Source organism: Leishmania panamensis (genome assembly GCF_000755165.1).
Source record: "Leishmania panamensis strain MHOM/PA/94/PSC-1 chromosome 33 sequence".
In the NCBI taxonomy this organism is placed as follows: Eukaryota; Euglenozoa; class Kinetoplastea; order Trypanosomatida; family Trypanosomatidae; genus Leishmania; species Leishmania panamensis.
In genome coordinates, this window is record NC_025880.1 from 979809 (window position 1) to 992939 (window position 13131).

Sequence of the window (13131 nt, forward strand, 5' to 3'; positions counted from 1 at the left end):
GCGTGGCCACTGCCGTATCAGATGAGCAGCCGGCACTCATCGACATATCAACCTCGTCCTCTCCGAAGTGAAATAAGGGGGAAAAGGAACGCACGGGCTTGGCCTCTCCACACCTGTATGTACTCTCTTGCATTGCCTCTGCCCATCGCCATAGCGGAGGCGGCGACACAGCGCGTGTTATCCACGGCTGTTACACTTTCGCTTCTCTCTCTCTCCCACTCTCTTGTCTCTCATTTTGTACTCTCTCCTTTTATTTCATTGTTGTTCGGCAACGGGGTATGCCGTGGGTGGATGTGTGGCACCTCGACGCATCTTTTACTCGATCAAACACACCGACATCCTCGTGCATACACGCACGCGCAACTGCTTCGATGCTCCTTTCACCCCCCTCTGGCCAAAAAAAAAAATCGCACAAACCACCGCCACCACCACCACTTACGTGCTGACATGAAAGCAAAGCGAATTAGCAAGTGAAAAGCGCCTACGTAAAGTTTTCTCCACACACAACTCCCTCCCTTCTCGCCTGTCTCCTCCCCACCACTGCAGTCGTAACAACCACCAAACGAAGACATAAAGTTCGGAAAGAGGCAGACGAAAACAACAACACCGACAAGGAAAAGAAGACACACCCTCTTCTCGCGTTCCCTGGCGACCGGTTTATATTCACTAAGCGAGCAGAGGACAGGAGGTGACGTGTGCCTGTGTGGCAGTGTATGAACTGCGCAGAATCAGAAAAAAAAAACCCTACCGATTTACGCACAGAAATCTTCTCCCACTAGTTTTCTGTTGTTGAGGGAGAATGCGTCGTGTCGTGCAGAAGGCCACGGTGGCCTCCACGATGGCTGCTGTGTCGGCGTCTGGTCTGGTGCTGCCCAAGTCTTCGAATGGTCTGTCTCCTGCGCTGAGCTGTGCCGCCGGTGGCTGCCCCGCGGTTGCAGTTGCTACACTCACGTCAGCCTATCGCTTCTGTTCTACCGAAAAACCTGCCACCGCCACTGCCGCTGAGGCGGAGGTGAAACCTACAGCAGAGGCTACGGCGGATCTGGACGATGACGTCATTGTGGAGCCCGCTCCGGAGAGCACGAAGGCCAAGGCGAGCGAAGCGGACGGCAGCACCGCTGAGGCAACGGCTGAAACGAGCGCCGCTGTTGAGAAACCAATTGGCGAGTCGGAGGAGATGGGCTTCAAGACGGAGACCCGCCAGCTACTGGACATCGTCGCATGCAGTCTGTACAGCGACAAGGAGGTGTTCATCCGCGAGCTGGTGTCCAACGCCAGCGACGCACTGGAAAAGCGCCACCTACTTGAGCTCAGCAACCCCGAGTACGCCCGCGACCCGGACGACGAGGCCCCACTGATTGCCCTCTCCTGCAACCAGAGCAAGAGTCGCTTCATCATCCGTGATACCGGTATTGGCATGACCCGGGAGGAACTGACAGAAAACCTGGGCACGATCGCTGGCTCCGGCTCGAAGGCGTTCGTGCGCGAGCTTCAGAGCAGCGGTCAGTCGGCAGCCGAGAAGATCATTGGCCAATTTGGCGTCGGCTTCTACGCATGTTTTATGGTGGCCAAGAGCGTCAAGGTTTACAGCCGCAGCGCCAAGAAAGGCTCGAAGGGCTATGTGTGGGAGTCAGAGGGAACCGGCACCTTCAAGGTGACAGAGTGCGAGGGCGTCGAGAAGGGAACCAAGATTGTGCTGGATGTGAAGGACACGGAGCTGTCTTTCTGCACGCCACAGGTGGTGGAGCGGGTGCTGAAGAAGTACAGCAACTTTGTGTCCTACGAGATCACTCTTAATGGCGGTAAGGTAAACACCGTCGAGGCGCTTTGGATGAAGGACAAGAACGACGTCACCAACGAAGAGCACATTGACTTCTACAAGTTTATCTCAGGCTCCTATGACAGCCCCATGTTCCGCCTTCACTACTCCATCGATGCTCCGATGAGCGTGCGGGCGCTACTGTACGTGCCGCAGTCGCACACGGAGAAGTACGGCGGTGGTCGTATGGAGGCGGGTGTGAATCTCTATTCTCGCCGCGTGCTGATTCAGTCCAAAGCGAAGGGACTGCTGCCAGACTGGCTGCGCTTCATCAAGGGTGCCGTGGACAGCGAGTCTATCCCGCTGAACGTGTCGCGCGAGCACACGCAGGACGGCAGCATGATGCGTCGGCTGAGCACGATCCTGACCAAGCGGATTATTCGCTGGTTTGAGGAAGAGAGCAAGCGGGACCGCAGCAAGTACGAGCGCTTCATTCAGGAGTACGGCCCTTTCCTGAAGGAGGGCGTGTGCACGGACCAGGTGCACAAGATGGAGCTCGCAAAGCTGCTGCGCTTCCAGACGACCAAGTCCGACATCGACTACCCTTACATCTCTCTGGATAACTACCGCGACCGTATGCAGCCGAACCAGACACACATCTACTACCTGAACTTGCCAAGCAAGGAGATGGCGCTGCAGTCACCCTATTACGAGCAGTACAAGGAGCACGAACTTGAGGTGCTTATCTGCACCGAGCCGATTGACGACTTTGTCATGCAGCACCTCGACACCTACGCGAAGCACAAGCTGCAGAACATCGAGATGTTTGACGCCAGCCTTGACGGCTACGTGCAACACAAGAAGAAGCTGGAGGGAGAGAAGAACGATGACGTGGCCGTGAAGAAGCAGCTGAATGACGTCCAGGTCAAGGCGCTTTCTGACTTCATCGCCAAGCGACTCGTCGGTCGTGTCGGCGTTGTCAAGTCGACGGACCGCCTACGCGACAGCCCTGCCGTGCTGGCGGACCACGAGGCGGCCCAGATGCGCAAGATCTACCGTATGACGGGCCAGGCCGCTGGCCCACCGCCAAAGTACAACCTCCAGTTTAACCCCCAGCACCCTCTCATTCGAAAGCTCTACACACTGTCGCAGTCGGAGGCGACCGAGGAAGTGGAGACGGCTGGACTGTTAACGGAGCAGATCTTCGACAACGCCATCATCGCTGCTGGTCTTCTCGAGGACCCTCGCAGCATTGTAACGCGCCTCAACACAATCATGTCGCGCATGGTCGAGAAGGTACCGGAGCCGTCTGCGGACAAGTGAAGGGACCGATTGAGTATGGAGGTGTGCGTTGGTGTGTTTCAGTGCGTGTGGCCTGCAAAGGCGTTTAAGTGCGAATGTCGGTATTTTGTGCGCGTTTTCACCTTTGTTGCCTTCGTTTGTTTTTCTTTGACTTCCCTCCGTCATGATTCGCACATCGTCTCTCTCTCTCTCTTTTTGTCTCTCATTTATTTCCACGCTGGTTTGCCCTAAGCAGCGTCATTTCTTCACAGCGCTCGTTAACTGAAAGAGAAAGACAGATCATCAGGCTCAGTGAAACAACAAGCCAAACCCTCAACCAAGCAGGAAAGAGGCGACTCGATGATGAACACAGCAAGCGCAAAGAAGACGAGAAAGTAAGCGACAGGTAGGCTCAACAGAATGGAAGGGAAGGAGCTGGAAAGGGGAAGGAAGCGGTCGCGTGAGGGGGGTGGTGGTGGTGGTGGGAGGGGATGCGGGGGGCCTGCAGGCGAAGGGGATGAAACGGACCACCGAACTCTGATGCAGGTGCGAGCGTGGAGCGAGTGGGCTTGTTTGAGGCTCTTTTGAAAGAAAGACGAGGGCATTACAGCGAGAAACGCAGACGTACCAACCTGACACGTGTCGCAGAGGCGCTGGCTCCTCTTGTTTTTTTTTCTGTGCATTTCTGCTTCCTGGAACCGCATTTTCTCTGCTGTCTCGGCTTTCCCTCTTTCCCCTTTAATGCATCCCGTCTTCCCCCCGCTCACCTCCTTTTCGCTGTTGTTCTTCCCCCCTCTCTTCCCGTTCTTCTTCATCTTCCCTTGCGTCAGCGATTGTTTTTGCATAACACAGATACGCACCATCAGTGGACCTCTCACAGCCCCTCCCTCTTTTTCTTCCTCGGCTTGTCAGTGTGTCCTTGTCATACATAGAGGATCCGATAACGCATTCGCGCTTCTGCAGTCTCTCTCTTTCTGCCTGTGCATGTGCATCGGTGTACGTCGAGGGTGGTGAGAGACACCCGGGGACGCGCCTTGCGTGTTGGTTTGTTGTCGGGTTATGCCAGAAGAGCAGAAAAAAGAGAAGGAAAAAACACTGAGCTCGTAGGAGAGAAATTTCCTGCCGTGATCTGAAGCAGACAACTGTGAAGTCCAGCGGCTGGAGCGTGCGGCCGACTCCTTCCTGCCGCTGGCAGTGTCAAGAGAGGGGGAGGGAGGGCACTGGTGCTTGGGCCAATGTTGGCCTCCCCATCTGACGCGTGTGGCATAGAGCCGCCCTTTGCTAGTTTTTGTCATCGGAAAAAAAAGGGCTTTGAGTCCCTTATTTGGTGTTTTTCGCTCTTCATCTGTTCCGCACGAAACGTGCGCTTCCCTGTGCACAACATTGCGTTGCCTACCCCCCCTTTGGTCTTCATCTGCCGAGCTTATCACTTGTTTTTGCCTTCTATTGGCTTCACCACTCCCCCTAACCCGGTCTTTCCCTCTGCTCGCTCGCATATACATACACATACATGTACATGGATGCATTGTCTTTGGTCTCTGTGTGCTTATCATTTTCTCGCCCATCTTGTGCTCCCTGACACTGACGTGCAGGGGGCAGTGTTTTTTTCGCTTCTCTTCTTTTACTTTTCCGGTACTGCCCCAGGAGAAGCTCTCCTCCACGCACCTCATTTAGCTCTCTCCCCGTAGCACTACCACCTGGCAAGCACAGCATGGGTAGTCACACCAAAAAAAGTGGCAAGGGCGGTGGCGGCACGCATGCGCGGCAGGCCCGGCGGCGGCAGCAGCAGGGTCAGGCCAAGGTGCTCAAGAAGGATCTTGGTGTGCCTGACCTGAAGGAGGTGGCGCAGCGCCTGACTCAGACGGCACAGCGGCGCACGCACAGCGTCTTGAGCATCCCGCATTTGCACGGTGTCGAGGGGGCCAGCGGGTCCAGACTAAGCAGCAGTGGCGTGAGTGGTGGAGTTCATCGCCTCGTCAACTTTGTGCGCGGCAGTGGGACTTTCGGGAAGGGTGGCGCCTGCTCTCAAATTCGCGGTAAGGTCCCGCAGCAAGTTGCTCAGAATGCAGACCCCGCTGGAGTGGCCGAGTCCACCTTGACGGACCGTCGTCGTGAGATGCGGATGCTGGCGCTCCGTACCTCAGAAAAAGTGCACGACTACGAGGTTCCCATGCACCTATACCGCCAGGACGGTCTCGGCAACGGCCGCGCTGAGGAAGACGACATGTGGGAGGAAGATGTGACGCGCCGAGGGCAGGATCGCTCACTGCGGCGCTTCTTCAAAGAGTTTCATCGCGTTGTCGAGAACTGCGATGTGCTGCTGCAGGTGCTGGACGCACGCGACCCGCTCGGGTGCCGACTTACGCAGCTAGAGAAGAATATCCGCTCAACCTACGGCGAGGAGCAGAAGAAGATCGTTGTTGTGCTCAACAAGGTGGACATGATGCCCTCCAAGGAGGTGCTAGATGCGTGGATCAACTACTTTGAGCAGCAAGAGCAGCTCATATGCATCCCGTTTGCAGCCACCGCCAAGGGTTCACTGGGGCAGACGTACGTAGCGAACCTGTTTCGACGCCTGCGATCACTAGCTCGCAGCGACGAGACAGGCGAACGCAAGGCTATTGTTGTTGGGGTGATTGGCTATCCGAATGTAGGAAAGAGCTCCATCATCAACGCATTGAAACGCAAGCACGTCGTTGGCGTCGGTAACATGCCCGGGTTTACGACAGGCAACACCGAGGTGGAGCTGCGGTCTGACATCCGGGTGATGGACTGCCCTGGTGTGGTAAGCCCCGGCGAGGACAACGGTGACGTGGTCCTGCGCAACGCCATTCGGGTTAGCGAGCTCGTAAATCCGTTCCTGCCAGTGCAGCGGCTTCTGCAGCGATGCACGGCGGTGCAGCAGGCTGATGACTACGACAACACCGACGTCACCGCACACCAGGCGCTGCGCAACAGCGGGCTGCACCCGTTGGCTCTGTTCTACGGCATCAATCAGTTCCGTGAGAACGACGTGATGGATTTCATTGAGCAGGTCGGGATGCGTCGTGGAAGGTTGACACGCGGCGGCCAGGTGGATGAAGAAGCTACAGCCCGCATGATCTTGGCAGACTGGAACGATGGCCGCATCCCGTACTACACGTATCCGCCCGCCGTGGACGAGCTCCTTCTGCGCAGCGACGACGCTTACCGTGCTGTCAGAAGCAGTTGCTTCGGTGGTGGTGTTGAGGAGAAGGGTGTGCAGGTGGAGCTGGTGTCGGCGCCAGCGCGCGGCGTCACACTAGACGGACTACCCACATTTCACCTTCACATGGACCTGATCGAGGAGCGGCACACGAAGAAGCGGTGTAAGCAAAATAACATGAAGTGCGACGACACTGACGCCGACGATGGGGACGAGATGCTCTAGTGAGACTACACTAGCGCAAGTTTGAGGTGGAGCTCGAGGGACGGTTCTTTTTTTTTTTCATGTTGGTGTGCGACGTTATGTATGAATTATGCGTGTACGTGATCACGCTGAACTGATCGTTAAACCCCTAATGCGCGTAAGTTATCTGCAGAGAAAGAAAAGTGCAGTTGAGACTCAAAAGGTGTGTGAAGGCATGCGCACGGATGGCTATGGATTGTGTGTGTGTGTGAGCGGGAGGGAAGGGGCTATGCCGAACGAGTGCGCCTCGCTGCGATAACGGTAGCACGCAGCATACGCGTTTGTGGCGTCGCCTGTTCGGATTTTTTTCCCGTGCGGTGGGTCTTTTCGTTGGCTCCATCCCCGCCTACTTGTCCGGGCATCGTGCTTGTGACAGGACTTTGCTTCGTCGTCGTCCTCCTCCACTACTTCGACGTAGGCGCCCTTGCTCTGGTGTGCGGCAAGCGAGAGTGGGGAGGGGATTTCAGGGGAGCGGTAACACGGTAGTTTCAGCACCACGGCAATGGTTCACTGGCCCTTTCCCCCTTCTCTGTTGTTGTTGCTGCAGTTTCGGATAGCAGAGTGATAGCGATGTAACGCCACACGTGCGGGTTACATGCTGCCTTACATCGCTCATCCTTTGTGTAGTTGGTTTTCTTGTTTCAGCCTCCGTCTCCTCGTTTCTCTCTTCGACATAAATGTATCCCTCCCCCCGACACGCACACACACACACACACACTTGCCAACTCCCATTCATTACGTCAGGAGCAACAACGTAATTGCCACCTCAAGCCACCTTCATCTACTATTCTCTCGTAGTTGAGCGCTGTTGTGCGACCAAGTCTTCAACTACAGCTTGCCCATTTATTCATGCACTTGAGGCGTCTCTAGCGTGGAGACCACGTGCTTTAGCGGAGCAGCAGTGTCACAGTACTAGCTGCATCATGTTCCACGACGCACCGGTCGAAGCAGCTGTGGTGGTGCATCGTCACCGCCAGCGACTCACCACTGCGACTTCAAGGGGCGATTCTGACGAAGGTGAGGCTGAGCGACGCATCATTAACGGCTACCAGCTGGATCGAGTCGTTGACTTTCTTTTCTCTGGAGCAACTCACGGCAGAGAGGGTGCCACGGCGTTTGCGGCTCCCGCTCTCGCCACGGAGTCCTGCGGAGGGACGACGTCATTGTCCGGCCAGTGCGGCAGCAGCACCTCCGCTGTGCCGTCGAGAGTTGGTTCTCCTTACATGCGTGTTGCCCTGCAGTTTCCGGACGAGCTGCTTGGCGATGCGGTGGCTGTGGTGCACTGCCTGAGCAACCTCGTCGCTGCAGATGCGCGGTACGTTGAAGCAAGCGATTTCAAGATGGAAGAGAGGGCTGCGAGTGGCGGGTCGCGGGGCTCCAGTGCCGGTGCGGTCGCTGCGCCTCGGCCAGTAGGGCCTGCGGTGGCTGGGGCGGCAGCGCGGACTCACACTGCGGCGATGGACAACCCGCACTGCCCCACAAGCGCAATGCGGTTGTTTGTCCTGGCTGACAACACCTTTGGCAGCTGCTGCCCCGATGAGATCACCGCCCAGCACTACATGGCTGACTGCATTGTACACTTTGGTGAAGCTTGCATGAGCCGCTCAACTCGCCTGCCAGTCTTCTATGTTCAGCCAGTGTTTCACTTCAGCGCACTTGTCATTAACACTGTGCCTGATGGCAAAGCTGTAGAAGCGCTGCTGGATGCCGAGGCGGCTGTAGTGTTGGAGGTAGTACGGCGCTTTGCGTCAGCCATTTGCCATCGGCTTACCAGCTGGTGGACGAAGAGGGTGGCAGCGACCGGCGCTTCTGCGGGAGAACCCTGCCCGGTGCATCCCCGCGTCGCTATTGCTTGTACGTATTCGGCGAGGGCCATCGTGCAGGCAGCGAAGCTTCGGTGGGGCGTCGCTAAGGATTGTGGCACTCCAATCGATTGGCCCATCTTCGAAAACCACATTGGCTCTGCTGCAGCTGAGCCGAGCCCGTTGCACGGCGCGAAGGCTGGTGACGTTGTTCATGCAGTAACCGCCTCCTCAGGCGATGACTGCTGGTTCGTGAACGGCGTTTACTTTCCTCGCGTGTCATCTTCGTCATCGTCGCTGGAACCGTCTCACGAGGTTCAGTACCTGCTCTTTATTGGTGCTGTTGGCTCTTCGGCGCTGATCCATGTGCTGGCAGCAGAGCAGTACAACAGGTTTCACTGCAGCGACCTATGCCGCGAGTTCCTGGAGTGGGATGGTAGTGCTGAGGTGAGCGACGTGCCTGTTGTTTGTGCTTTGGATAACACCTTTGGCTGTGCCAAAGAGACGGAGGAGCAGGTGCACAATGTCTTGAAGTGTCTTGCAGCGTCTGACGCGTCTTGTGTGTCTCTCGAGCTGGCGGAAACTGTGCACCAGTGGGTGTCTGCCACGTGCGCCGACGGCGTCGCTGCGGCCCTTGTCACCAGAGATTGCATGCGGGCTCAGCAGGCACTGCAGCGTCGCATGAGGCAGCGCGCCTTTAACATTGAGTCCGTGCGGGCTAGCTCTGCCATTGGCATCCTCGTTGCGTCACTTGCCATTGAGGGCTACTATGAGGTGACGCAGCAGCTTCACCAGCTTATTCGGGCTTACGGAAAGCGCAGCTACGTGATCTATGTCGGCCACCTGAATGAGTTCAAGCTGGCGAACTTTGTCGACACGGTCGACTGCTTTGTTTCGGTGGCCTGTCCGTACAGCCGGCAGAGCCATTTTCCAGAGAAGAGGGATGGCTTCATGAAGCCAATCGTGTCACCTGCCGAGGTGCTTGTTGCGTTGACGAGCACCGATGACGCGGATGCAAGCGAACTGTACGGCATGGCGGCTATCTACACCACTTCCTTCCAAACAGTGCTGCGGGTGCTGAAAGGTGCTCTGCAAGCCCGACAACGCGAGATCGAACCCCGTGCAGGCGGCGCGGACTCTGACGCCCAACAAAGGCAAAGCGTCGAGGAGGACCGATGGGCTTGCAGTACTGCGCTAATACGTGCCGGCACTGGAAGCGGCGGTGGCACCGTGATTCTGCAGGGAAGCTCACAGGGTGCGCTTGCCCGCCTGTACGACCGTGAGTATGTTGGTCTCGACCCCCGCGTGGGGCAGACGCCGATTCAGGCCGAGGTGCTGCAAGGAATGCACGGAATTGCGTGTGGCTATGCAAAAGAGCGAGAGGGACAGGGCGGATCACCCTCAGGGCCGTTATGATGGGGAGCAACCATCGGAGTCGTTCTGCAAGGCACGCGTTACGCTACTCTGCTCTCGCCTTTCTTGTTCGCTGATTTCCTTGTTTTGCTAATGGATAACCAACACTGTGGATAGCAGAGCTGAAAAGCGTGACACGGACTTCTAAGGACCTTTTGAACAGCGCCCCCCCAAAAAAAACGAATGGTATATGGAGGTGGTGAGCGAGTCCATGGGTAGACACACCCTGAAACATCGTCGCACGCTGACTTACACGTGAGTGAATGGCTTCATGGAGACGCTGAGTGGGCGCTTCAAGTGGACAGGAACAGCAAAAAGATCCAGTCATGCATATCCATCCGGCACTGAGAGAGACGCGGCTGAGTTGTACCTTGGCGTGTAATCGAAGGTACGGCACCGCACACCCTCGCTTCCTCTCTCTCTCTCCTCTCACGCACATCATCTCTCCTACGCCCTGTATTTCCTCATGCGAGGGGGCTAGCACCCGGCGCACACCGGCACGTGACAGCGGTGTGTACGCTAAACTGGATCTCCGCTATTCTTTGTGCTCTGCCGCTTGCCTGCCGCCTTTTCCTCTTCTCTTGCTTGCCATTCGGGACACGCACGCCCCCTAACGCATTCTCCAACCGCCCCCTTCCCCCACCCACACACAACAAAGCAAACACTTTGACTGCACCGCTGCATGCGTCTACCGAAGCAAATGCGCCCCAGAGCGCATACTCCTTGCTAGCTGGGGGGGATGCAAGAGGCGGCGTGCGCGGCTGCTTTGATTCTGCTTCTCTTTTGGCCTCTTCTTTTCCCTCCTACGCCTCCTCAGCTCCTTCCTTTCATTCATGTCGCTTTTCTCTCTGGCCGGCAGCCCTGGGCCGTTTTTTTTGGCTTCCTCAGGTCGGGCACTTCCCGACAGACGGATCGACCTGCTACACCGAGGAGTGCCAGAGGCTTGCAGGCGGCGCCGCATCGTGTGGGTACCGATGCCGAACCCCACGTCCCAGTGACAACACACAGCCCATTGCGATTCTCTCCACGCACACGACCACAGCAACCATCAGTAGCGTGGAGAAGCGGCATCGGTGGCAACCTTTCTCCACTGCGTCATCAGCTGCCATCGCACACGTCGCACACCTCACGACACGGCTCTGCCTCTCCACCCTCACGACAACCCAGAGGCAGCCCAGTGCTGTCTGTAGGGCACACTGAGACGACCGACATTAAGGTGTCCGGCAGAGACTGTGCGAGCTTTGAAAAGCATGAGTTTACACTTCAATCGTCATTGCAGTACAAGCAGCTCGTTCGATGCAGAAGCGTACCCCTTGTGACCGCGAGGACGCCATCGCATCCGGGCCGAGGCCCTGAACACAGTGGCGGTAGTAGTGGTAGTGGTGGTAGTGTGAGCTGCTTTGTCACACCGACAACGGCGACAGACAATGCGGCTGGGATAGTCTTCAGTTGCCACACAGGCCTTCATGACCGGCACTTCTGGTTCGACAGCGACAGGGAGGAGAACGTCTTCTCCGGGGTTTCCACCCGGTCATCGCTCACGACTGCTGGGGACGCCAGAGCGACATCGAAGGTGGCGCCTCGTCAGCGCTTTCATGTCTGCCCACTGCCGGAGCGCGGGTCGCGGGTGGGAGTGAATGGCGGCTCTGGTGCCTCCGCCATATACCACCAGAACCGCGAGTCGACTGCGCGGGCGTCAAGCTACGCTGATCGAGCAGGTCGCACAGCAGCCTCTACCCACACTGCCGTCATTGGTAGTGGCAAAGGCGCCGCCCATTATTGTGTGGGGTCTGCCCTGATGAACTCGTGCAACACGCACAGCTGCCATCACGCTACCAGTTTGCTCTACAACAGCTTGGTCATTCGCCCAGCTGCGGTGCAGTCGCACTCACACTCGCAGAGCCTTTTAGTGGGATCTTCCCCCATCAGGAGGTCGAAGTCGCTGTGGCCCAACCAGGCAGTAGAGTTCTATCACGAAGTTGATGGTGTTTCCTTCCAACACCACCAGCCCTCTCCGTAATCTAATCACCACGCGTGCCTGAATTACACAAGCGAGTCGGAGCTCGGTGACCGAAGCCTTTCTACGGTGATTAGTTCCACTAACCGAGATCAACCCGGCGTCGTTGAAGTTCTAGTGGCAGTACATCACAGTGTTCAGCGAGAAGAAAGTAAGGCACGAGCGGCGCTCTTCCAAAGCCTTCGACTGAGGTGCGTCGAGCTTCAGATGCGTGTGCTCAAGAAGCGGGAAGAGGAGGAACGCATGTCCATCTTAAAGGGGGAGGTGCTTTGGTGCGTTTTGACAGGCGCTCCTGTGTGGAAGAAGCTACGGCAAGAGCTGCAGTGCAGCTCTCACAAAATGCACAAATGAGAGCTGCGTATGCCTGAAGCATGCACAGTCGGCGGGGAGAGCGTTCACCGACGTCTCTGCTGGTATATGTGTGCTAGCCGCTCAATCAAGGAGTGTATGTTTCGATTGTCCCGTGGTGCTGCACCATCGGCTCGATTTCTTCTTCAGAGTGACCACTTTGCCCACACTCGTTGGTGGCGCCGGCTGCAGGCCCTTAGAGAATATGTACGAAAAAAAAAGGCGCATCACACATATGGGCAATTGTCTCCTTCCTTACTCAGCAGCCTCCCCATGACTGTTCAAACGGTGTGGGTGTTTTTCCCAGACGCGAGAGCATCAGCGCTGCCTTGTACGTCACATTCAACGCCTTCACGCCCATTTCTTCTCACTTGCCCCCCCCCCCCAATGTGGCGCCACTACTTGCGCTACCCTCGTTACACCCCTGTTTCCGCCTAGTTCTCACCCTTCTTCCCTCCCTTTCTAGAGGCACAACGCGTGCGCCTCCTCTTTTCCACTCTCGGCATCTCCGCCCATCCCACCCCACCTCTTCCTCTCTGAAAAACGTTCTCACCTTCTTTCGCTTGCGGCTTCGTTATAACGCCAGTCACCTGGGTCGCACAGGGGTCTATCAGGGATCATACGCGCCAAACACTTACCCCGTCACGCACAAGCGCACAAGACGAGCAACCGCAACAACATACGCGCGACACTGCACCCTTGTACTCTACGCGTTGCCCTCTCTTTTCATGTTCTCCCCTTTCACGTCTCTTATGTCATCTCTTGCCTTCCTTTACCCCTCTACCTGTCCCTCTGCTGCTGTACCCCCATTCATCCATCCATCCATTCCCTCTCTTTCTCTCGCTCCTTGCGTGGAGCTCCGGCTGCTTTTTTTTTCGCTTTGCGGCTAAGTCGTCCTGCGCTTCGACTAGTTTGAGTCGCTCTCCTTCGGCAGTTCCTCTGCAGCGTGCATTCCTGTGGCTTTCCACTGCGTCTTCTCGAGTCACCCCATTATCCCCCCTTCTTCCTCTCTCACCGTACAGCCTTTTTCGTGACTTTTCTGGTTTACGCGTTTTCGTAGGGTGTTTGGAGGTCCTGCGCTTGG

At 56.8% G+C, this 13131-nt stretch overlaps 3 protein-coding genes and 1 pseudogene across 3 annotated transcripts; all 4 read left to right on the forward strand.

Moving 5' to 3' along the window:
* Nucleotides 1-1177: 1177 nt before the first annotated feature.
* Nucleotides 1178-3082, forward strand: LPMP_332500 (heat shock protein, putative; the record flags this gene model as incomplete). The annotated part of the gene is made up of 1 exon (XM_010704040.1): nt 1178-3082. One exon carries the CDS (start codon nt 1178-1180, stop codon nt 3080-3082), a length of 1905 nt encoding a protein of 634 aa, XP_010702342.1.
* A 1669-nt stretch (nt 3083-4751) lies between these two features.
* LPMP_332510 (ras-like small GTPase, putative) lies at nt 4752-6449 on the forward strand (the record flags this gene model as incomplete). The annotated part of the gene is made up of 1 exon (XM_010704041.1): nt 4752-6449. One exon carries the CDS (start codon nt 4752-4754, stop codon nt 6447-6449), a length of 1698 nt encoding a protein of 565 aa, XP_010702343.1.
* A 1241-nt stretch (nt 6450-7690) lies between these two features.
* Nucleotides 7691-9685, forward strand: LPMP_332520 (hypothetical protein; the record flags this gene model as incomplete). The annotated part of the gene is made up of 1 exon (XM_010704042.1): nt 7691-9685. One exon carries the CDS (start codon nt 7691-7693, stop codon nt 9683-9685), a length of 1995 nt encoding a protein of 664 aa, XP_010702344.1.
* Nucleotides 9686-10421: 736 nt separating this feature from the next.
* On the forward strand, nt 10422-12485 carry LPMP_332530 (annotated as a pseudogene).
* The last annotated feature ends 646 nt before the right edge of the window (nt 12486-13131 follow it).